Source organism: Syzygium oleosum, unplaced genomic scaffold (assembly GCF_021117445.2).
Source record: "Syzygium oleosum isolate NSW1041296 unplaced genomic scaffold, Sole_v2.1 Sole_v2.01, whole genome shotgun sequence".
NCBI lineage: Eukaryota > Viridiplantae > Streptophyta > Magnoliopsida > Myrtales > Myrtaceae > Syzygium > Syzygium oleosum.
The window spans coordinates 25,085,293-25,109,626 of record NW_026607485.1 but is presented as its reverse complement, the minus strand read 5'-3'; the positions used below and the strand labels follow the sequence as shown (position 1 = coordinate 25,109,626).

Below are 24,334 nucleotides of genomic sequence, written 5' to 3'. Positions count from 1 at the left end.
TGAATATGATTATGATGAAATGGCACTCAAAACATCAACGAATCGCCACCTTCAGATAACTCTTGGGAGAATAACGAAAAAACACAGGAATTTTAGAAACTATAGCTGAAACCATTAGTGGAATATATAGCCTAAGGAACCGTTTTTTAAGTCAAAAGGCAAGCTAAAAACTGCATGCGGAGCCCGCAGAGAAAGAAGAAAAACAAGCAAAAAAGAACGCGACAGAAACCACGACCTGTATTTCGAAGAGCGTGCTAATATAATACCTTTCTCGCACATCCATCTAGACGTCCACCGTAAGCTAAAAGACTCGAGTCACATAAGAACACACTGAAAAAGAAAGAGGAAAATCTTGCCAACAGAAACCTTAAAAACCCATTAGTCTCCCACCATCTTCTTCCCACAATTTACACGTAAAATTACAAATTATGGGTCAAACATGCTAATTAAGAAACAACCCCATGCAGTGACCATTTGGGACAACCGTTCTTGTTCAGTTTAGACGAGAGAGAGAGAGAGAGAGAGAGAGAGAGATTTTCCTCATCGACTCCATTTGCGAGAGTGACATTGCACTGCACGACAACGTTGGTGGGGAGGTTGAGGAATGACTTGAATTTAAGGATGGAGAGGTTAGCCAAACAGGTGATCCAACACAAATTATTTTTAAATCGAGTCTTATCAACAAGTGTCCTAAAATACCAACCATAAATGCTTAAAAAGGCATAATCTGATTTTCCAAATGATTTCATGTGACATGAAAAATCAGCGACTGAGAATTTCAAGAAAATATTAAGTAAGCTAGTCTTACCACATAAGCTATGTGTCACTTCACTTATTAATTACCACGTGTTTAAATAGGACCCACTTTTTAAATTTGTATTTAACCCCTCTCTCTCTCTCTCTCTAACTGCCAAAAGAGAACCGGAAGACAATGGAGGAGGCAATGACCATAAATAAGAAATCCTAGAAGATTGACCAAAAAATTGCTCCTTTTGTCCGCGGTCGAGTCACTCGCGGTCAGGTCACAAAGACGATGGAGGAGGTGGCGATTGGATGTAGTAGTGCTCGGCCTAGACCGCGACATGGGCAACTCCACCAGTGGCGACAGCAAGGGGAGCAGAAGTCGATCGGTTGTGGATGGAGGAGTAAGAGATAAATTGAAGGTTTTTAATTTTTATTCCACATCACTTTGTTGTTGTGGCACTATTTAAACGTGTCAAGTTTTCAGTGATTGTGAGAAAAAAAAAAGCCTATCCCATTAGCTGATGACGAGATAGTTGCAAATCACTGAAAATTTTCTCCTGTGAAACACTCAAGTCGGACCACACCAAGTATCTACAGAAAACTCATTAGGATTTTTTGTTTTCGATAAATAATTTATCAGGATTCACAATTCGCACAATTCTACTTTTGTGCTTGGGAGATTAATAGCCTAAAATGATATCATAATTTCTCTGCTGTCTCATAAAATGAATAAGAGCCGAGGAACAAAAGATTAGATGGGGGTTGAGCAGGACATGCTGAAAGATGCAATTGCCATTCACTCTAGGGATTCTATGAGCTTTGGGGTTTGATCCCAGATATGTGCAACTCATTTAAGAATGCATTTCCCATTCAGACCTTACAGATATGAAGAACTACATGAAACTCTTTTGTCAGCTAGGAGGACAATGTGTGAATCTAGCAAAGCCGACAACCTTCTTTTCCTGTAATATTGACTTGCTCATTCATGTCTTGCTGAGATAAAAGAGTCTTTCACATATGTTAAGCATACACTCTTTCTCATAAGACTGCATGCATAACGTTTCGACCGTATAAAAGACCCTTGTACTCTTTTAGTATATATGCTCAAGAAAGCATAAATGAGGGCTTTGTTTATTTAATTAAGGGATAAGTACACTAGAAGTCCTAAAACTTATCATGAAAGTGCAATTGAGTCATAATAGAAAAAAGTACCAAGAAAGTTCTAAACTATTGCATTGGTACCAATTCAGTTACTTTTCAATTTGATCAATTTAGTCATAAACATTTTCTCATTGGTACCTATTCAGTCCATTTAGCCAATTTAGGCTGAAAATTATTGACGTAAACGCTGGCCGTACCATGGAGACATTTTTAATAATTTCTTCTTCTTCTTCTTCTTCTTTTCCATTTGCCTTTTCTTTCCCTTTTCTTTTTGATGATGCTAATCACTAGTTGCCAGCCACCGGCCACAGGCCATCGCCGAAGAGGGCTGGCCTCACCTGGGCGAGGGTAGGCCTTGCCTCGGAGAGGGCAAGCTCCGATGAGGGTCGACCTTGCTAGAGAGGGGGGCCTCGCCAGAGCTTGCCCTTGTCCAGGCGTGGCATGGCAAGGCCAACCCTTGCTAGCCATGGCCAATGACCAGTGGTCGGCGACGAGCCACCACTCCAGCAAAAAGAAAAGGGAAAGAAAGGGGAAAGAAAAAAAAAATAGAAACTTATTTAAAAAATTATAAAAAAATGTCTACGTTAGCGCCGGCCACGCTAGACAGCCAGCATCAATGTCAGCGATTTCTGACCTAAATTAACCAGATGGAATGAATCAGTACAAATGTGAAAATGTTTAAGACTAAATTGGTCGAATTGAAAAGTTTATGACTGAATTGGTACAAATGTAATAGGTTTAGGACTTTTTTGGTTCTTTTCCCAAATCCTAAAATTTGTCGAATTGATTTAATCAAGTCCATTCATTAACTTCGTCCAACTTAGCTAACAAAAAATGCCGACCTGACTTTTCTTTTTATTATTTTCTCTTTCCTATAAGGCGTTGACATTGCTTAAACATAAATCATAAGTCTAAAATGAAGTTGTTTTGATCAAAATATTTGTTTTAACCCAAATTTTAGTTAACTTAGATTAAAAGATGAGCTAAATTTAAAAAAAAAATACAAAAAAAAAACATCACCACCGTTGCCCACCATCACCAGGAAGGGCCGGTGACGGTAGGGCGATGGCCAAGGGGAGTCGCTGGGGCTCGATCGGAAGCCGGCGATTCTCGCCAACCGAAAGCACCCACTTGGCAACGGCTAGCTAGATCTAGGCAAAGGGCAGCGACCCTCGCTAGCCATCGCCCGACCATGTCGGCGATGTTGGGGGCAGCAGCAGTGAGTGCTGCAGGCCCTCACCTGTTATTATTTATATTTTTCTTTTGTGTCGTTATTATTTAATTCAAATTTAGCCTTTTCATTTTTTAATCTAATTTAACTAAAATTTAGGTTAAAAATAGGATTTTGACAAAAACGACGCCGTTTTAGTTTTATATTTTAGTAACGTCACCGTCACATGGGAGGGAGAAAATAATACAAAAGCCATATTAGCATTTCTCGTTAGTCATTTTAGACAAAGTTGACGGAATGATTTGATTATACCAATTTGACATATTTTAGGATTGAATTGCACTTTGGACTCGATTGCAGTTTTATGATAAGTTTTAGGATTTCGAATGTCCTTAGCATTTCGCTATTGACTAAAATAAATTAAAAAAACTAGGGGTGTTGCTTCGCCCCACACATAAACTACCCCACCTAATCCTCATTATTATCAATTAACTGAGGATGACCAATCATTAGTGTGACCCTCACAAATCGGTTGAATGGAACATGTTGTAGAAATTTCTAGGAACCCGTCGTGTTTATGTGGAACAAGCACATCGCGGTCATTTTCGAATGATAATTTGGCACAAATTCTACTTAAAGTCGAGAAACGCTAGAATTCATAAGATCGACAGAGAATTCACTCGTCACAGACGAGGTCGTGGATGAATCCAAGGGACCTATTCGATTGAAATTTAGCTTGATTTCTACTCTTCTATTGTTTGGACGTCCAAATTCGAACTTTTTGTTTTGTTATCGAGGATGGTTACGTTGATCTGATTTGAAGGTGGTTGCTGTTTTCTGTGATGTTTATTACAATAGCCATTTACAGATCTGCCATTCACGAAAAAGACGATGGCATCGTGGTCAAAGATCAAAATTATTAAGATTCTTACGCAATTGCTCTGGGTTGACGCAAGGAAAAATGCAGTACAAATTTGTAATCGACACAAGCTTTCTCGCGAACTAAAACTTTTGTATACGGTGTTCGTCATTACGGTCCTTATCACAGTTCTCAGCTATTGATGGACATGCGAAAACTTAATGCTAGTACAACATCTATGAACAACCTATACTGGTCATAGCAGCGACTTTGACGGATTGATGGATCGAAAGCAGTAGTTGCGTAATGGTCCTCAACTTTAGGCGATCATTGAAGTTCATAGTCTCCCACCGGCCAAAGTTCTGTAGAGTTCATCGATCTGCACCTGTCCAAATGCGGCGAAGTTAGTGTCCTCCATTATTGAGTTAGACATCAAATGCTGAGAGTCAACGAGAACGGAATGAAAAATTTACCTGATAGTGGTTTAGCAACTTGTTTCTCTTCTTCTTGAGCGTTGCGGTCACCAGATCTCTTTCCATGTCGAACAGGAGCGGTTCGAGGATGATTCCTTTGATGTACTCGAAGCCCCTCAGCTGGTGAAAAGAGTGGCGGTAACTCAATTCCAGGCAAAGGACAATAAATTAAAATGGACGAGATTAACTCAGGTTCTATAGGCTTATCTGATATCCAACAACATATACCTTGTTTCTTTGAGCAATCTCTCTGAACTCAGCGAGGATGTGCTCTTTCAATAGATTGAGAGAACAGAGTTCGGTAAAGGACCCTGGGTAACCGTTCGCAACTGCCCACTTTCTGGTGTTCTCTTCATGTGGTACGACGACTGCGATGAGCGTTGATTTGAAGCTGTCCCCATATACCCAAACCTTAACAAGCATGAAAATAAGGGAAGTGAGAACTCTGGATTGTTTTCTATCGCCAATCTAGTGATTGAGGAAATAATAGAGATGACAAATAGAAAGCCATGATGCCTCACATCTTCCACTATTGCGGTGACTCCATAAACATTTTCCAAATACTCGAGCGCAACATACTCTCCTTGGGAGAGCTTTACAAGATTCTTCTTCCTGTCGATGATCTTGACGTTGCCATTAGGAAATATTTCCCCAATGTCCCCTGAAAGATCACAGAAGTTGCTAAGTACCGTCATGATGCAACTTATGTGGATTGGTGTCCGTTCACATGAAGGAGAGCATGCGAAATTTAATGTCGGCCATACCTGTATGGAACCAGCCGTCCTTTATAGATTCTCTTGTCAACTCGGGATTTTTGTAGTATTCTGAAAAAACAGACTTCCCTCTAACACATATCTCACCGCATGGAGGGTTCCGCAGCGGATTGTAGCCCATCTCCGGAACTTCTTCTAGGCGCATCTCATTGTATACGGACACCGCGCCGACAGATCCAATCAAGGACATTTCGTCAGGAAATCCGAGAGTTGTTGGCCCACAGGTTTCGGTCAAGCCTGAAGAAACCTCAATGTGACTAGATCATAATTCATGTAGAAGCTGGATAATGTTTGAGTTGCATAATCTGCAACCCATTTGATGACCTCAAGCCAAAACTAAAAGCATGCCTTAAGATCAAGCTAATAGGGATGACTATCTAACAGCAGAAGCTAAACTAAACATTGCGAGTATGACTTTTCAATTAGATTATTAGATGAAAATAAGTAATCTTCAACAGGCCAACTTAGTTTAATTAACTATCATATATCAAAATACACCTAAATTAATAGACTACACAAATAAACACTAAAGAAGATTAAAGTTACTGTTAAGAGGGGATAATTAAGCCTTTTGTTTTTGTCTCCACTAATAGAATGTGCTAAGGATGCAGTTCGTTACCATAGCCTTGAACCACAAAAGCACAGCAAGTAACCCGCAGAAACTCTTCGATCTCGGAGCTCAATGGTGCGCCTCCAGATACTATAAGGCGAAGCCTGCCACCTAACTTAGCTTTTACCTGCAAGGGGATTAAGTGAATTCAGCAGGGAAAACCACTTTTCCATTTCTGGGCGAGCAAGCGCCTCTGGTATCATCATGCAAATATGGACATGAGTGGTGAGTAATGAGACCAAGAGAGACAAATTGAAACACGGGACAACCTTCCTGAAAGCCAACAAATCCGCCAGTGGCGATGCGTCTTTTTGTTTATATCCCAGATTCATCCAGTGTAGTTTGCTGTATAAGAAAATGGGCAAACATACACATAAATTGTTCTTCTCTGGTAGGAGCAAAAGACTCTGCTGTCTTGGTGAGGGTGAGAGATCGATTAGCTGCGACAAAACAAACGAACTTACTGCCTGTAGAGAAGATTGAATATGCTCCGCCTCACTGGATTGAGTTCTTCTAGTGTTACTTTAATGCCTATAACATAGAGAACTTATTATCAGAAAATTTATTAGTTAGAAAATAAAATCAGTGTAGTGAGACATTTTCTTGCAATCATTTGAACTTTGAAGGGACACTTCCCGTACTTTCATGTATCCTTTCGAATACTCTAGGCACGCCCGCGAAAAACGTTGGCTTCAACTCCATCAGATCATCTCTCAGTGCATTCAAGTCCTTTCAGCAACAGAATGAGCATGACTTAGAAAATGAATCACTTCAATCTAGTGCTCAAAAACACGGGACAAGAAGTTTAGGAGTAGAAGAGACATTAATTACCCAATGAGTTAAGAGAGCATGTATGAACTTGCATTATGGAGAATGATTAGAATATTTGGTCGGTGCAAGAATTCTAGCATGACAGACGGTTGAGTAACTGAATATAATGTTAGTCATGTACCCCATGATAATAGCCGATGGAAGCGCCCTTATGAAAAAAATACTCCTCAATGGTACGGTCAAGAATGTGAGCAAGCGGCAAGAAAGATAGATACACATCGTCCACTGTCATCTGTTGTCCTCAAAAAGCCATGTCAAAACTCACCAGAAGACCAAATTCTCAAAGACAACGAAATACCGAAAATCTAAGTTACCTTATCTTCAAATTGCTCCATAAAGAGATCCATCCCTGCTACAAAAGCTGCGAGGTTTTCATGTGTCAGAACAACACCTTTCGGATCTCCACTGGTGCCACTGGTGTACATGATTGTGCAGATGTCAAAAGGCCGAGGCGGCAAAATGTCCGACGGATTCTCCTTTCCCTGGTGAGAGTCGAATATCTAAAATGAGGAAAGAGATAATCAAGGGCGACACTGTTTGTGATATCCACAAACTAGGATAACGGTTTTGTTTATTTCTCTCGCCATAGCTTTTATGTGGCTGCACTAAAACCATAGTATATCGGGGTTTTCACAGATTTCAGAGATCAGCATGTGGCTGCACTAAGGCCATGTTCACAGTTAATGATCTCATCGACTAGCAACCCGGCAGATTATTCTCGAACGAAAATAAAAAAAATGGCCTGATATCTGTAGATCTATAAAGGTGCAAATATCGAGAAACACACCATCTGAAGGAACTCATCCCATGTATAAGGTACAGTCCCGGTTTGAACCACCTTTTCTTTCTCGTCCTCTGCCAAAGACGTAAAGCAAATGATCGCTGCAAACAAAATTTAACCTCCATTAATTAGACTTCCAGCAATTGCAGGAAGCCAAAAGTGATCAGAGAAATCCTCACATTTTAGCTTTTTGGCAGAAAGGCAATCCGGATTTAGTAGCTGCAAATCAATGAATCGAGGAGAATTTAGTGTGATTTATTACCGCTGCGCATATCGATATCCCTAGGAAACCATCTGATAATCTCGAAAAGCAGAAAGAAAAAATCTTTCATGGTACTCACTTCTTTTGCTTTCTTATCTTGGACGAAAACAAAATTTATCTCCGCGTGATCCAGTATGAAGTTAACAGCTCCTGGACCTGCCTCCAAGAAAATCCTCGAGTGAGGCTCAATAAACACAGATTAAAGCAAGAAAATGCTAATAAATCCTATTTAGTTGGAAATCAGCAGATAGAATTGCAATCTGGACAAGGCTGCTTATTACGCATTCTTATGTACAGTCTTTCTAAAGGAACTTATGCTGCAAACATGCAAGATCATTTAATGGCAAACAATCATGTTGCTTCATTAGCTAGTTGACCAATTTTTCGAGTAAATTTAAATTTTGGCCCAAAGCATGAAGCCACTCAGACAGGAGAGTTATAGTTCTACAGCACGAGACACTCGCTCATATACAGTTCAAGATATTAGAATAGGAAATTCCTTGAAGAAACAATACCGAGGGTATCGTAGAGAGGCACGCATACCAAACTGTGTGCGTTGCAAGCCTACACCAAATTCCCAAAATCCATTTAGCATAGTCTCAAGACTGGTAAAAGCTCATCGAGCAGGGGAGAGAAATGACGGTGATTAGATTGGGTAAGACAAAAAGAAAGTGAGAGACGAACCTCCATTGCCATAACCCACTGCGGGCAGTTTGCTCCGTAAATTCCCACTCTGGAGCCCTATGAAAGGGGACAAAGATAACATTGAAACAAGATTGAAATTTGCTCTAAATCACCTAATGTAATAATCCATCTATGCATGAGTATTTTCATGTGTTGATCTCTATCGAAAAATTTCAGAAATGTTCACATTCTTACAGGTTCAGCTCCGGATGCACGTAATGCGGAACCTATATGCAAGACTTCGTCGTAGACTTCCTTGTAGGATTTCCAGGCATAAGGTCCTGGCTGCAGCACAAAATGAAAGCTCTTCAGGAATTGAAAATCGAATTCATAGGCATACAATTTCTGGGCATGATACCCGCTTTTCTAGTAAATAAAAAGTAGCTCCAAAGAATGCAACAATTCACAGAATGTAAATGAAACCTTTCCGCTGATTATTTTGCGCCATCCGAGCATCTTGTTTTTAGTATGCTTTTCGACGGATACCCTGCATCACATATATTCCTGTCATGAGCGGAGTCAATGACGGTTATATATAGATCCTTTTAAACTAATCCATGACATCGCATTTGTGATGCTCTACTTTCTGGGCACTCGAAGCAATTCAACCTTAGTATTCTCCAGATAGGACAAGATTTTGCTTCACACACAGGCCCTGCTCTATTTGCTTCCACTAATTCTCTTTTAACCATTGAAGAGAGGCTTTTTCCGTTTCTGTACTTTTTTTTGGTGGAGCAAGATTTAAACACTCATTGCCCATCCTTTTTCCTTACCTGAAAATGTCCCATGTTGTATTTATGTCGGGATCAGTCGGAGGAAACCCATTTTTGGCAAGTAGATTCCGATAGACGGGGCCTATTGAGGGCTTTCCATCTTGGCCCTCCCTTCCATCCTCGACCTTGGCCGCAAAGACCTTCATTTGCTTCTGCGAAACACGGATGACACAAACACAAAGCGGATGGAATTTTACTAAAATCATCAGCAAAAGGTGTCAACACAAAAGAAAAAAAAAAAGCAAACTCAACAAAAAGGTCGTGCATGGTGCCCACCGGCGTAAAGAAGCAAGCACTGATGCTCACAAAAAATCTCAACTCATCATCAAGTTTCCAGTCAAGTCCTCAGACCCTTTAGATGTACTTAATGAAGAATCAAGACACGATAATTTCAACTAATGAGCCGTTCTCAACATAATTAACTCTGATGTGACGCTCTATAGTTGATCAAAGAGAATGAAATCTGAAGCCAAAATTTTCACAAAGCAAGAATGAAAATCCCATTAAACATGCCCAATCCAAGTTTTGTTAAAAAAAGAAGGGGAAAAAACCCATTTGATCAGTAGTTATGTGGTCAATGGAAAAAACAGCAGGAATTGACCGAAAGCTTAATAATTTGGAGTATGAATCTGGTCCTTGAAAAATCATCAACTTAATCTGCTAACACCCTGCAATTCTGGTGAATATGAGTATGATGAAATGGCACTCAAAACGTCAAAGACTCGCCACCTTCAGATAACTCTCGGGAGAATAACGAAATAACAGAGGAATTCTAGAAACTATAGCTGAAACCATTAGTGGAATATACAGCCTAAGGAACCATTCTTTAGTCAAAAAGCAAGCTAAAAACTGCATGCAGAGCCAGCAAAGAAAGGAAGAAACAGAAGCAAAAAACAAAGCGACAGAAACCAAAACCTGTATTTGGAAGAGCATGCTATAACAGACAAGATGATACCTTTCTCGCACATCCATCTTGACATCCACCGTAAGCTAAAAGACTCAACTCACATAAGAACACACAGAAAAAGATGAAAAAAAATCTTGACAACCGAAACTTCCAAAACCCATTAGTCTCCCACCATCTTCTTCTCCCAATTTACACGTAAAATTAGAAACTATGGGTCAACAATGCTAATTAAGGCACAACCCCATGCTGTGATTATTTGGGACAAGCGTTCTTGTTCAGTTTAGCCAAGAGAGAGAGAGAGAGAGAGAGAGAGAGATTACTTTCGAGTCCATTTGCGAGAGTAACATGGCATTGCACGACAACCTTGGTGGGAGGTTGAGGATTGACTTGAATTTAAGGATGGAGAGATGAGCCAAATAAGGAGAAAATTATCTAAAAAGTCTTAAATTTATTATATTTTTGTCAATTCAGTCCTAAATCTTTTAATTATGCCAATTTAATTCTAAACATTTTCATGTTTTGTCAATTAAGTCCATCAGATCAATTTTGGCCGAAAATCGTTGATGTGAATATCGGTCGTCCTACGTGGCACGGTTAGTATTGACGTGAACAATTTTTAATGATATTCTCTTATTTTTTCGAATTTTTTAATTAAATTTTCTTTTTTTTTTCCTTTTTCCCTCTGCCTGCCTCAGGCGAGGGTTGCCCTCACCGGTCCCTGCTAGCCCAGGCAAGGGCGACCCTCACCAATCCAACAAGTCCGACCTCGGTTTAGGCCGGCGGAGGGAACAAGGGAAACAGAAAAAAGAAATGAAAACAAAGAAAAGAAGATAAAGGAAAAAGAAGAAGAAAAAGGTAGAGAAGGAAAAGAGAACAAAAGAAAAAGGAATAATGACAAGTTTGGCTCAATATACAATTTAGTCTTTAAACTTTTAATTTGTTCAATGTGATCCTTAAACTTTAGCTTAATGTTCAATGGGGTCCTTATGGTACATGTTCAATGTAATCCTTGAACTATATGAACATATTTAATGTAGTCTCTAAACTTGAATTAATAGAATGATTACTTTGAACATTTTCATATAGTTTACGGAATAAATTGAATAAGTACCAAAAGTTCAAAGATGATATTAAACAAATTAAAAGTTTAGAGAACACATTGTATATTGGGCCAAAGTTCATGGACTGTTTGTGTCATTTTCCCAAGAAAAAAATGGAAAAATACAAAAAAATCGAAACAAAAATTATTATTAAAAATTATCCACATAAACACCGGCTGTACCATTTAGGATTACCGGCGTCTACGTTAGCAATTTTCGGCCAAAATTGGCTAATCGGACTCAATTGGCAAAACATGAAAATGTTTATAACTCAATTGGCAGTTTATGACTGAATTGATAAAAATGCAATAAATCTATGACTTTTTGGATGATTTTCCGTGGTCCAACACAAATTATTTTTAAATCAAGTCTTATCGACAAGTGTCCTAAGATACTAATCATAAATGCTTAAAAAGGCATAGTTTGATCTTTCAAACAATGATTTCATATGACATGGAAAAATCCGTCCACCGAAGAATTACAAACTGAGTAGCAAGCATTCAACGGCACTCTTTGACACATTCTTTTATTTTAATGTGATCGCGGACCCCGGAGAATTAGACAATTGGTAACATCATAATTTCTGCTCATCTCATTTACACTATTGTGTATCAATTCCTCCCTAAGAAGTTTCCTACTCTTGAGCATCTCAACTTAGTCTAATGAAACTTACACATGAATATAATAATGATGGTGAGCATACAATAAGTCTCAAAAAATATGGAAAAATAAAAATCTTGCCGTGAGGAATGCTAGTGGAGGGAGAGGCCCCATGGTGATTTAATGAGTTGGTTGAAGCAGGTGACCGGCCTCGATGAAATCTCACTGTCTCTTTATTTATTACACAGCTCATGTTTTTGCGTATGAACATGTAAGAAGATCTCTGCAAGAAAGTCTTGCTTCTGTTTCTTCGGAAACACACGTTGTAGTGTTGAATTAGACAAAGATGTATACTATTAAAAAAGAATATTTTGTTCGGAACTTCAGAACGAGACTATTTATGGGGTTTTCATAGTCTCCCAAGAGATCGATCCACCATTCCAAAAACTCCGTACCCAAGTTTTTTTTCGTTGTACCCTCTACACTAAAAATCGTATCTCGCAAATACTTTAAAAGTTTTTAATGAACCACAAAGATTAATTATCTTGCGATTTATCGGCCAATAATCCCCGAAAATCCGATCCTTCAACAGGTAGTGTCATAATAATGCTAGAGTATTCGCCAAGGATATATCGCTCAAGATATGAACACTGAACAGGTAGGGAAAGACCAGTCAAAAATAAAGATTGTACCGCCCGTAGGCGTGCGGAATACTTCAAGAGATAAATCAAGAAGGACGACGTTTTAGAATAATGTTACATGCGCAAAGTCTTAGTTAAGAAGAGTCATTATAGCAAACGCTTTGAAGGTTATGGTTAGGCATATACTATATTAAGTAGCACTCCATTTTAATGCATTAACTATAAATTCATAAGGAAAAAAAATCATGCGAAAATTTTGTGGAATCACTATCAGTCGTTTTAAAAGTTTAAACCGTTAGACGAAAGTACTTTAACACTCTGCCTCACGCGTAAACCAAACTCTGGCTTAAGAATAAAAATATTAAAATACACGACTAAAGAATCAAATAAAAACTTCAGAAAGATTTGAACTCAAAACTTCTTATTAATGTTTGGAGTGATTGTACTTGGCTGGCCTAATCACTCCAAACATTAAACTTCTTAAGAAATTTGCTCACTAAGGACCGATTCCCTTAGGAACCGCCGGTTCCGGTCTGGTTTCGGGCGATCCAGGCGATTCTCGATTTTTTTGCACACCCCTACGTCAGTCCACTAATGGTGAAATGCTGTCTTAAAATGGCACATTGAATTGAATATCTACCCAAAAAGGGAAGATAAAGAGTTTCAACACACACTGCCTTGCTTGGCAGAATTCACTGTTTGTACAGGGACCGGTCCTTAGTGAGCTGTTCCCGATTCTAGGGTGGGAACTCCTTATCCGGACCATGCTCACCCCTAAACTGATGTTGGTCCTCACCAAATGTCCTTCCTGTGACGCCAGTCCATAAAGGTATCGTTGCTTTGAAGTACTTGTGCCTGCTGCATAGCTGCTGCATGCTGTGTCGTCACTACCTATGACGCACAAAGCCCTAAAGTTTTGTATTTTTAAGATTTGTTTTCATCTGTCAAACGTCAATTTAGAAGAGAAAAATGAGATAACCTACGAATGATGTTAAGATACCGACGTGAATATAATATGGTTGGAATCCATCAGCAGAATCGGTTGAGTTTTTCCACCGCCGCATGCTTTGGATCATCTCAGGTTTCCATGTAATGCTGTGTTATCACCAACCATGCATGCAATGAGAGTCATGGGATCAATGTGTAACAATGATGTGTTATCGCCAACCATTAGTCATCCCACTTGTTCTACATCCGTGATTATCCCACTTGTTCAACGTCCCACCACGGATGTAGAACAACACGTGGTTAACTGCGACCATAATGTGTAAAATTTGAAGACTCTCTCTCTCTTGTGTTGCGACAGCCATCACACCATGCCACGCTCCAGTGTCGTGTCACGTCGTGTCATTGCCGTCCCTCCAGTTGAGCCGTCTCTCTCCCTAACCCCCTCCCCCTATCTCCCAACGGCCCAATTTGGTCATATAATTGTAAAAGAAAGGGTAATAAAGGAATGAAAAAGAAAAGGAGAAAAAATCAAGATCGTCATTCAATAAATCCAATGACGAGTCGCTAATCTCTCAAAACGATAAATTTAAAATAGAGAGTTTTCTAATTCTTTTTTCGTAGGATAGGCATTCATAACACAAAAAAAAAAAAAGTAACTATTTTAATGAGCTTAATTTCACCCTCTTCTTATAAAGAAAGGCGCCTACATAATTGAAACAATAGCTATCTCTTTCCTTCAACCCTTGGATGTCGTAGTTCTTTTTCATTATGCAAAGCTTTTCAGAGAGCTCAATGCTACGAAGTCCCTCTTCTTGGTCCTACACTCATCTGCCTTTTCTTTAAGTAACTTCGTGGACCATTGCCACTGGTTATAGTCACGAGCTGTATAGAAAGACATCATGCATTCCCCGTGAAATACTCGAGCCGGACCCCACCAAAATATCTACAGACAACTCTGCTGAATTTATGTCTCGAGTTTGGGTCCGCGTAACAAATTCACTTTCCTATTTGGCTGATTTCGGATGAGGGGCTCACGGCAACACAAATAGAGAAATAAATAAGGCCACTTAAAAGACAAAATTATGGGCACACCTCACTTTACTATATCTATTTCTCTCGTGGCGGTAAAACAGTCATTGTCTGAGCAAGAAAGAAAGCAAGGGAACCGTACATGGACTCCTACCGATAGGGACGTAGAAGAGGAGTACTCTGCCCCACACACACACACACACACACATATATATATATATATATATATATATATGTTGCCGAACAGAATAGGGTCTTCTTGGAGCCGCACAGTAAAACCGAAAGATAGAGCCGCGACGCGTTCTCTAGGTTCGGCCGCACGAAGAGGAACCAGATTTGTGCTGTGAGTTTATTTCGTCCAATTGGGTTGTTTATTCGGTAATACTTTGGATTTGGACTTAAATTTAGGTGTGAGAAATACTCGAGCGTTTAAGCGATTTGTAACTCTGATTCTCCGATTATAGTGAATTATTTGTTGCTGGCTCTCCCCATGGATGTAGGTACCGATATTTAGACCGAACCACGTAAATTTTTAATGTCATTTATCGTTCCTCATTTATTTATCTGGTATTTTCGCATTGACTTAATTTGAAAGATCCTGTCGTTTCCGCGTTATATTCAAACAAACTCATTAGGATTTTTTGTTTTCGATAAGTGATTCATCAAGATTTACAATTCTGATACTGCTCTTGCCTAATCTTGTTTCGGATACTCAAGCTGCTTTAGTGCTTAGGAGATGGATAGCCTAGGGTGCGTTTGGTAACCATTTTATTCCCGGAAACAATTTCTGTTCAGAAATAATTTTTTTCATTCCGTTCCTGGAAACAATTTCTAAGCATTTGAAAGCGTTTGGTAACGATCCAAAATTTCCATTCCTGGAATAGAAAAAGAACATAAATACGTTTGGTAACTGCACAAAATTTCTTTTTATTAATAATATTTTTAAATATTTTAATATTTCTTCCTTTTTATATTTTCTTTTCTTTTCTTTTTTTCTTCTTCTCCTTCTTAGCCATGGCTGGCGAGGGCGTCGCGGCCCTCGCTGGCCACAGGCGAGGGCAAGGGCAGGGTTGGACCCTCGCCCAAGCCTCTAGTGGCAATGGCGGCCCTCGCCAGCCTTTTCCAGCCCTCGCTCAAGCCGGTGAGGCCGTCAAGGCTCGCGGCCTGGGCGAAGGCTGGTCCCTCGCCGCCGTCCTCACCAGATCCGGCGAGGGCGGCCCTCGCCCAGGCCGCGAGCCTCGACGGCGGCCCTCGTCGACTTGAGCAAGGGCTGGAAAAGGCCGGCAAGGGTGGCCCTCGCCCAGGCCGCGAGGGTCCAGCCCTCACCGGTGAGGGCCGCGACGCCCTCGCCGGTCCTGACTTGTGGCTAGTCACCGACCAGGAAAGAAGAAGAAAAAGAAAAAAAATATATCTTCTATTTTTTATTCTGGTTCCCAGAATCAATAATCATTTTTTTTTTATTTTTGATTCTGTTCCAAAACTGATTCAAATTTGTGTCTGGGAACAAAAAATTTACCATACGGATTTCTATTTTTTTTTTTGTTCTCGAAAACAAAAGAATAGAATCGATCACTATTTGGTAAATTATCAAACACGCTTCTAGAATGTTATCATAACCTCTGTACTGTCTCATCAAATGAATGATTGCATTCAATGGCCATTCATTCTAGAGATTCAATGAGCTTTGGGGTTTGATCCCAGATATGTACAACTCGTTCAAGAATGCATTTGCATTGTGTCGACTTGTCAATGGTTCACCTTATGGTCGAATACATCCCTTGAGAGGACTCCGGCAAGGAGATCCACTCTCTCCTTACCTCTTTGTTTTGAGCATGGAAGTGTTATGTTGCATTCATTCCCGCGATCCGTTGCTGTCCCGGCACCTGCTATTTCCACCGTAAGCCAAGAAGCCCCCTTGACGAGCTGCTTCAATATCGAGTCCGCTGCCCTGCTAGCGTCCATCCACTATATTGACGAGCTCCAGTCCACGACGATTCTTCCAACGAGCTAACGCCCAAAGTCTTCCATCCGTCGTTGGTGAGGAGTCAAGCGGTGGCCAAACGAGCAATAATCAAGTGGAGAAGTGCTTCAGTGGAGAAAGAAGCAAAAGAATTCATCTTTTCCTCTCCTTGTCAGGGACGACTTTTGTTTGTAGGTTCACAAGAGGACAAAACCGAGTGCAATTGGTGGAGAATGAGTTCGCTGCTGAAGGAGACAACATCATGCTCTCGGGATTCCGCAATCTCCACAAACAAATAACATAAAGAAAGAACAAACATGTTATTTGGATAATAAGCATTATTTCAATTAGGATTTTATTTCCTTTTTGAAATTTTGGATATCTATTACTTTTCAAATTTGGATAGAATTTAGAATTTTCAAAATCTTTTGAATATATCCAAGATATTTAAGATATCTAATTTTTTTCAAGATGTGATTGATTAGGAAAATTTCCTAATCCACAATCGTACACGTGGAAATAAATCTATCTATCAGGCTTTAGATAGAGTTATTTCCATAGCGATATTCGAATTTTAGGATCGATCCGTCGAGCTGATTGAAACTTAATTCGAAAGATTTAGCGGTTATATTTTTACTTAATTTTAATTTCGAATTTTGATAAAAAAATGCCAAAAAGATTACTCTAGAATAGGTTAATTTCTTTAGTTTAAAATTGCATGTTTAGATAATTGGCATTTTTAATTCCGAATTTCATTAAAGAAAAATACAAAAAAATAATATGCCCGTCATTTAGAAATAGATCACGTCGTCGCATGACATATAGTTTGCATGTTAGGTTGCATTAATCGCATGTCAATTTTTTGCACGCCATTACATATAGGTTAGCTTTCATTTAAATAAATAAAAAAATCAAAAAAGAAAATTTCTGCACCTTTGAACTCTAAGTCAAGATTTATCAAAATTGTCAAATTAAGTATTTTTCTTGAAATTGGTACCGAAAGGGCGTTAGGGAATCTAGCGTAACCAAGTCCCCGAATCCATAATTTCTGGTTCGCAAATAAAATAGTACTCCCGCTATTTTATTTAGGTTTCTAATCAACCTACCTTAAATGATTAGTGGCGACTCCCATTGAAAATATTTGCATGCTCACAATTGGACCTAAGTTGCGATTTGGTAGAGTTTGGGAGAACTCGAGCTAGGTTAGTTAATTTAATTGATCTAGTAATCCATTAGCATAAGATCGAAAACCCGATTTTTTTAGGTCGCGACAATGAACATGCCAGGAAGATTCATGGCATTAAAGCAGGAAGGAATAGGCTGCAAATCACACCTCTTCTATATGCCGATGATATCGTTTCATTCACCAAGGCATCCCACTCAGACCTTATAAAGATGAAGAACTGCCAGCCTCGAACTCTTTTGTGAACTATGAGGACAATGTGTGTGTGTGTGACATCATTGGATTTACTCACTCGAGGTATTGTCCGCTTTAACCCGTTCTATACCAAGCCTCATGATTTTGTCCTTTGGCGTAAACCTGTCGAAATGGGTGATAAACCCATTTCTTAACCCATATTTTAGTAAATGTGTCATAAATAGGTTAGTTAATTAAGTAAATTGATCATAAATTGGTATAAGTCCAATATGGGTATTAAATGGGTCATAAATGAGATTTAAACTCAACTCATCTGTCTCGCCCTCACTTAATCTCGTGCTCATTTACTCCGCACTCTCATCTCGATTTGGATATGAATTTTCTTAGATTTAGTTAAATATGGAAGTATTTTAGTAATATGAGTCGGGTATGAGTCGAGTATGGGTCAAGAAAATTGATTGCGCATAAATAGGTCATAAATGGGTTAATGAGTCAATTTGGGTCGGATCATTTATGACTCGATCCAAACCCTACCCAACCCGACCCACCCATTTGACAGATCTACTTTGGCGTACATGCAACGCTTTTCTAGGAGGTTACCATCCTAGTAGTGCTCTAGCATGAGTATGCCTAACTTTGGAGTTCCAAACAAAGTTTGCTGTTACGTCTAGGCATGGCCACGGTTCGGAACCGGCGGTTCCAGTTCGTGGCCATGTATGAACCGGCGGTTCCGGGCGGGTTTCGGTTCCGGCTCGGTTCGAAACTAGCCGGTAAAAATTTAAAAAATAAAAATATAATGAATTATCAAATTATGAAATAATGAATTATTCAATATAAAATGTAATCAAAATGTACATTGTAATCAAATTTGAAAAAAAAAAGAGAGAAAAAAAATAAATTTGCAATTTTTTTTTGGGAACCGGGCCCGGAACTGGCGATTCCGGGCCGGTAGGCTACAGGCCGGTTCCGGTTCCGAACCGCGGGCCCGATCAACGGGCCGATCCCAGGTTTGACCCAGGCCGGTTCCGGGCCGAAATCGGCCCGTGGCCATGTCTAGTTACGTCAAAGGCACTTATGTAAGTTAATTCCAGTTTTCACTTTTATATTCTAGGCACACTCTCTCCCTGTTCGATACATAATTCAGTTCATTCCTGCCCCATTCGCCATCATAAAAGCCTGCTAGGAGTTTAGGTTAAAAAATAAGCTAAAAAAATTATATTAAAAAATAAGGTAAATGTTTTTAAAAAAAATAAAGATTGCCACTGCCGCCCCACCATCACTAGGAAGGGCTAGCGATGGCAGGGCAATGGCGGTGCCCACTTGACGACGGTTGACTAGATCTAGGCAAGGGCTAGTCATCACTTAACCATCGTCGGACTTTCTGGCGATGTTGGGGTGGTGAGGGCTGTTGCAGGCCCCTCGCTTGTTTTTTTTTTTTTTTTTCAGGTGTTCTTTTTTATATTGAATTTATCCTTTTTATTTTTTAATCTAATATAACTAAAATTTAGGTTAAAAATAGGATTTTGACAAAAACCACGTCGTTTTAATCTCATATTTCGTGTTTTAGTAACGCCGGCGCCGCGTGGAAGAAAGAAAATAATAAAAAAGCCATATCAGCATTTTTCATTATTCATGTTGTACGGAGTTAACAGAAGGACTTGATTGCACTTTTTAAAAATTTTAGAACTCGATTGCACTTTTCCGATAAGATTTAAGATTTTGAGTGCACTTATCCCATTGATTGATTAGCATTCAACTGCTAACTAAAATAAATTAAGAAACTAGGGGGTGTTGCTTCACCCCACACATGAACTACCCCACCTAATCCTCATTATTATCAATTAACTGAGGATGACCAATCATTAGTGTGACCCTCACAAATCAGTTGAATAGAACACGTTGTAGAAATTACTAGGAAACCGTCGTGTTTATGTTGAACAAGCACATCGCGGTCATTTTCTCATCAATTTGTAAGAAACCATCGTCTACTTGATTGGAGAATCGCTAGAATTCACGAGATCGACAGAGAAATCTCTCTGTCATAGACGAGATCGTGGCCTGGTGCATGTGCCTAGAATTTAAGAGTCTGGCTATAAACACGACATAAACAAATCAAGTATGCACACATTATCCTTTTCTTTATTTTTACATTAATGGAGTGTCCCGCATTCCAAGAGCATCGGATCGTCTCGAAGAATGTTTCGTCTATCAAATTTTTACTAAGGCCGATACAACTTTTACTGTGCTGTCATCTATTTAACTTAGGAAAAAGAACACAAAAAAACCTTAAACTGTACCCATTGTAATACATTTACCTTAAATTTTTTCTCACCTACGTGACATATTTACTTTCTGTCTAGATTCCGTTAGATGATTTTTCAGCCAAAACAACGTCATTTTTATTTCACTTAAGCTACGTGGGCGCCATGTCAATACTGTTTGTTTTCAGTTGTCTATATAGGTAAATTTTTAACAGTTCTCATTAAAAAAAATTTGATGGAGAATAAATATGTTAAACAGGCACAAATTTGAGATTTTTTGTGTCATGAAAAAAAAATTAAGATAAATGTATCACAATGTGCATAATATATGGTTTTTAGTGGCATGTCTTTTAACTTATTGCGTTCGAATTTAATGGGGGAAAAAAGGGGAGAAAGAAATCAAATCGGCTACAACGTTAATGCGTGGCCATCAACAAAGCCACCCGCAGGATCGCGGGGCGCATTGAAAGCAAATGCAAAGCGGGGCCTCCATTAATTGAAACAAGGTGCATCAGTATCATCCCACCCATTTCCAGGACCACTGATGGTATACATGCCATTACACTTTTACCCACTTTGACAAGCCTCATTAACAGAGTCGTAATGACCGGCAGATGTGAGGGACATATCATGTTTCCGTATGAGAGTTTTGGACACTACATGAGAGCACTGGTTTTTACGAATGTCAGCAAACAGTTGGGCATTAAGGAAGCGGTGGATGGGAAGGTGCAAGACGATGACGATTCAGTTGAATTCCTTTGATGGAGCCTTCAATGCCAGCTTTGAATCAGTATCGACAGAACCTTTGCGAACAAAAATGAAAAGATACGGGGAAAGAGGGTCTCCTCGTAGGTCGAAAGTAAGGGAGAGACTCGCCATTCACCTTAACGCTCATTGTAACGGTCTTCGCACATTGCATGACCCAATTCACCTGCGCTTCAGGGAATCTCATTTTACGTGGTCGTGGGTGGCTTTCTTCCTTCTTCGAATTCTCAGTTGATGAATGGCTTATTGTCCGACCGATATATTATTTTGAATTTGTCTTCCGTGTACAAAAGCATTTTGTTCATTGGAAACAAGTGCAGGTAACCAGGGTTTCAACCTATTAGCCATGACTATGGCAAAACCTTACATGCAAAATGGCATAAGCTTATACGTCGAAATTGGTCTAAAATCTCTTGGGCTTGGCACCCTGGGTATGTGGGTGATTTGGGTCCTATTCGGGGAGGGTGTAAATTTCCCGGTGACAGAGAACTGTCGCACCTCTCTGACTACATCTTCTTCAAGCACTGACTGGTTATGCTGATAAAAGAGTCACATTTAGACCATCGCTTGCTGTCTGAGAGACCTGTTCATGTCTTATGTCACTGTACTGGAGCAATTTTCAAGAACTGGATGGAAGCTGCAGCACCTTTATGAGCAGTAAAGATTCTAGAAAAGCTGTGGGGTCTGATTTTTAAGGACTGTGGGGTCTCTGCTCATTGATTTTTCGGAAATCGATTCCTCTGTCTCCTTTGAATTGTGTGTCGCATGAAAGAATTTTGTATTCTTATCTACCCATTTCCGCCAATAAATTCTGGATGCTTGCTCCACTTCAATAATGCATCCGCTGCTTCCTTTCACTTTGCTGCTAATGGGGCTCGGTTAAGCCTTGTAGATCTCCGGACCTCATCTACAATTCTCTGAGAATCCTCATCCTCTAGACTGATTGCTTCGAATTAAAGGATGGTGATCCGAGCCTAGTGATGGAAGTTCATAAGCCTCTGCTGCAGGGAAAACAACTCTCCGTTCCACATTCACTAGAGCTCTGTCTAGTCGTGCACCATGAAAAAAAATGACATTTACCGACACCATTTTACCCGATGGACGCTTATCTGTCATATTAAGGAGGATTTGATGGCGTCTAGAATTACTATCGCGATAGAATTTTAAACCACTATAACATTATCGACAGCATTAGCATACCCGTCCCAACAGTTTTGAGAAGTTACTCTTGCGGAATTTATTGGTACCGTAATGAGAATCTCACATTTGGCACCTATAAATTTCTTGGATTGGCATGATATGCCACAAAATAGAAAGGATGAGATACAGAGTATTATAGTAGTATATATTTAGAGTGCTTTCTTGCATCTATATTACTGCAAATGAGTTGTGAAATGCTTAATGTTCTCTCTCTTTTTTTCCAGTCAAAGTACCAATTTGATTAATGCTTAACCAAATGGACCAAGGATTAGATTAAATCGAATATGAGTACAAGGCGTTGACAATCGATGGGTGAGTTGAAGTCAGGTTTCGATGAAAGTTGGACTAAAGAGGCAATTGCTAAAAGAAGACCGGACTGTCGAGTAGATATGAGTCGATATTTAGCAGTCGTCAAGCATTAGTGCTCTGAAGAAGGAAAGGTAGGATTAATAACATGTTTTGAATCAACTGACTGACTGTTTAGAAACAGTAGCCGCAAACTGCGGCTACTTTTTTCATGGTATTAACCATCACAAAAACAATAGAATGAATCCACACGATCTTTGATTCGTTTTGTTCTGCGAGGATATATTGCCACAACCTCGAACTATGTAATTCTTTGTGATTACGAGAAGAGAAATCTGAATAGAAGAAGAATATTTTCATCTAAAATAGCATGTCATCAATTATATGCAAATTTATCGTGCCTTGACAGCATCCATAGGTTCTTATGCATTTGGTAACAAGGGGAAAAATGAACAGATGCAAGTGATTACTGATATTTTGAGCATTCGACTCATCTTTGTAACTTCTACACACACTCTCTCTCTCTCTCCTCTCTTATTTCTTTCAATGGTAGATTGTCGAGTTAGATTCGGTTTTTGAACTGCTTAAATGCGGTAGGTGTGCAATCGAACTCCTGATAGCGGGACGGGTTTGAGATTACGTTTACCGAACCCTATAAAGGTAGGGGATATGTTTGGGATTAAGTTGGTGAGTGTCGGTGATTAACTTTTATCTCCCAGTATCGCACTTTGTATATGTTGCCATTCACTTCCATTCAAATTTCATGCTTTCTATACATAGTCAAATGTTCTCGATCAAGAATGGGATAAATGCATTGAAAGTCCTAAAACTTGTCACAAAGTGCAATTGAGTCCTAAAACTTGTTACAAAGTGTAATTGAGTCCTAAAACTTTCAAAAAATGCAATTGAATCCTAAAACTTGTCAAGTTAGTCCAATTAAGTTCTTCTTTTGATTGCACTTTTTAAAAGTTTTAGGACTTAATTGCATTTTCGCAATAAGTTTTAGGATTCGATTGCACTTTTTGAAAGTTTTACGACTTGATTACACTTTCATGATAAATTTTAGGACTTGATTGCACTTTTTGAATGTTTTAGGATTCAATTATACTTTCATGACAAATTTTAGGATTTTTAATGCGCTTGTCCCGTCAGGAATTTAGCAACTTGGTGCTGCTATTGGCAACAGTCAGCTAAAAGGGGAGGGCTCATAATTTGCCTAAGGAGGAGAGCCAGAGAACTTGTATGAAGGAACCTCTTACTAGTTAATTTGACATAGTATTTCTAAATAACAGTCATTAGTTTCCATTTTTCTCTTTTGTTGACGAACTGGGTAAATTTAGAGATGATAGATTTGCTTTCGTCCTCATGTAATTGTTAGTATTTTCATGCTGCGATGCAATTATCAACATTTCGCAAGTTAAATAAATGTAATTTAGCTGCGTGCGTAGCTCATCCATGAGGACCGGGTATTTTCACAAAATGAGAATGACTTTGATGTACACATTGTTTGTATTACAACATTAAGTTTTATCTTATGTATTAAGCTCAACCCGTTTTCTCTTCTCATCCAAACAACGTGAGCGATACTTGGTGGGTCTTGTCTCTCTTTCATTTTCATCAGGACGGATGGATCGAGGACCTCACTTTCATCAAAGAGAGAAGAAAAGAGAAAAACAGAGGAGAAGAAACAGATGGAACAGCTACCTAATAAATTCAAGAACATCAACCAACCACCTGCACTCATTTCTCTCCTGGTTCATTCGGACTCATGGAAAATTTATAAGTTTGAGTTTCACCTAATCGAACTGGCCTCATCGTAAATTGATCGACCAAGCGTCTACGATTTACAGTATTTCATGAGGAGATTCTGTGCCAACGTGAAGAAAGGTGAGATTGGGAACTTTTGCATCCGGAGATCAAAATCATATCGACCATCACATTCAAAACTCATTGCTAGCTAGACTCCAGTAAACATGAGGCATAGAAATCAATCTAAATCCATGTGGGAAAATGTCCATTTTCGCCACAAATCACGTGACGATCCATAATTTACTTCAGCTCCGTTTCTCTAAGCATTTTGAAGTCGTGTTTAATGGCTCAAAATCAGGCAGAATCTC

The 24,334-nt window shown here is 39.3% G+C and overlaps 1 protein-coding gene across 2 annotated transcripts; it reads right to left on the bottom strand.

Moving 5' to 3' along the window:
* Positions 1-3,952: 3,952 nt before the first annotated feature.
* On the bottom strand, positions 3,953-10,431 carry LOC115676022 (long chain acyl-CoA synthetase 1-like). Of its 2 annotated transcripts, none has more exons than XM_030598867.2 (20): positions 10,350-10,431; positions 9,123-9,274; positions 8,773-8,836; positions 8,545-8,634; positions 8,350-8,406; positions 8,181-8,229; positions 7,745-7,821; positions 7,583-7,622; positions 7,410-7,504; positions 6,937-7,104; positions 6,744-6,854; positions 6,433-6,520; positions 6,256-6,322; positions 6,061-6,136; positions 5,801-5,918; positions 5,173-5,418; positions 4,930-5,069; positions 4,637-4,819; positions 4,409-4,528; positions 3,953-4,320 (listed from the first exon to the last, which is right to left on the bottom strand). In XM_030598867.2, exons 1-20 carry the CDS (start codon positions 10,374-10,376, stop codon positions 4,273-4,275), a joined length of 2,016 nt encoding a protein of 671 aa, XP_030454727.2. In that variant the 5' UTR covers positions 10,377-10,431; the 3' UTR covers positions 3,953-4,272. The 2 variants fall into 2 exon arrangements, with proteins under 2 accessions (XP_030454727.2, XP_056170729.1); XM_056314754.1 differs by lacking the exon at positions 10,350-10,431 and adding an exon at positions 10,078-10,295.
* Positions 10,432-24,334: the final 13,903 nt, after the last annotated feature.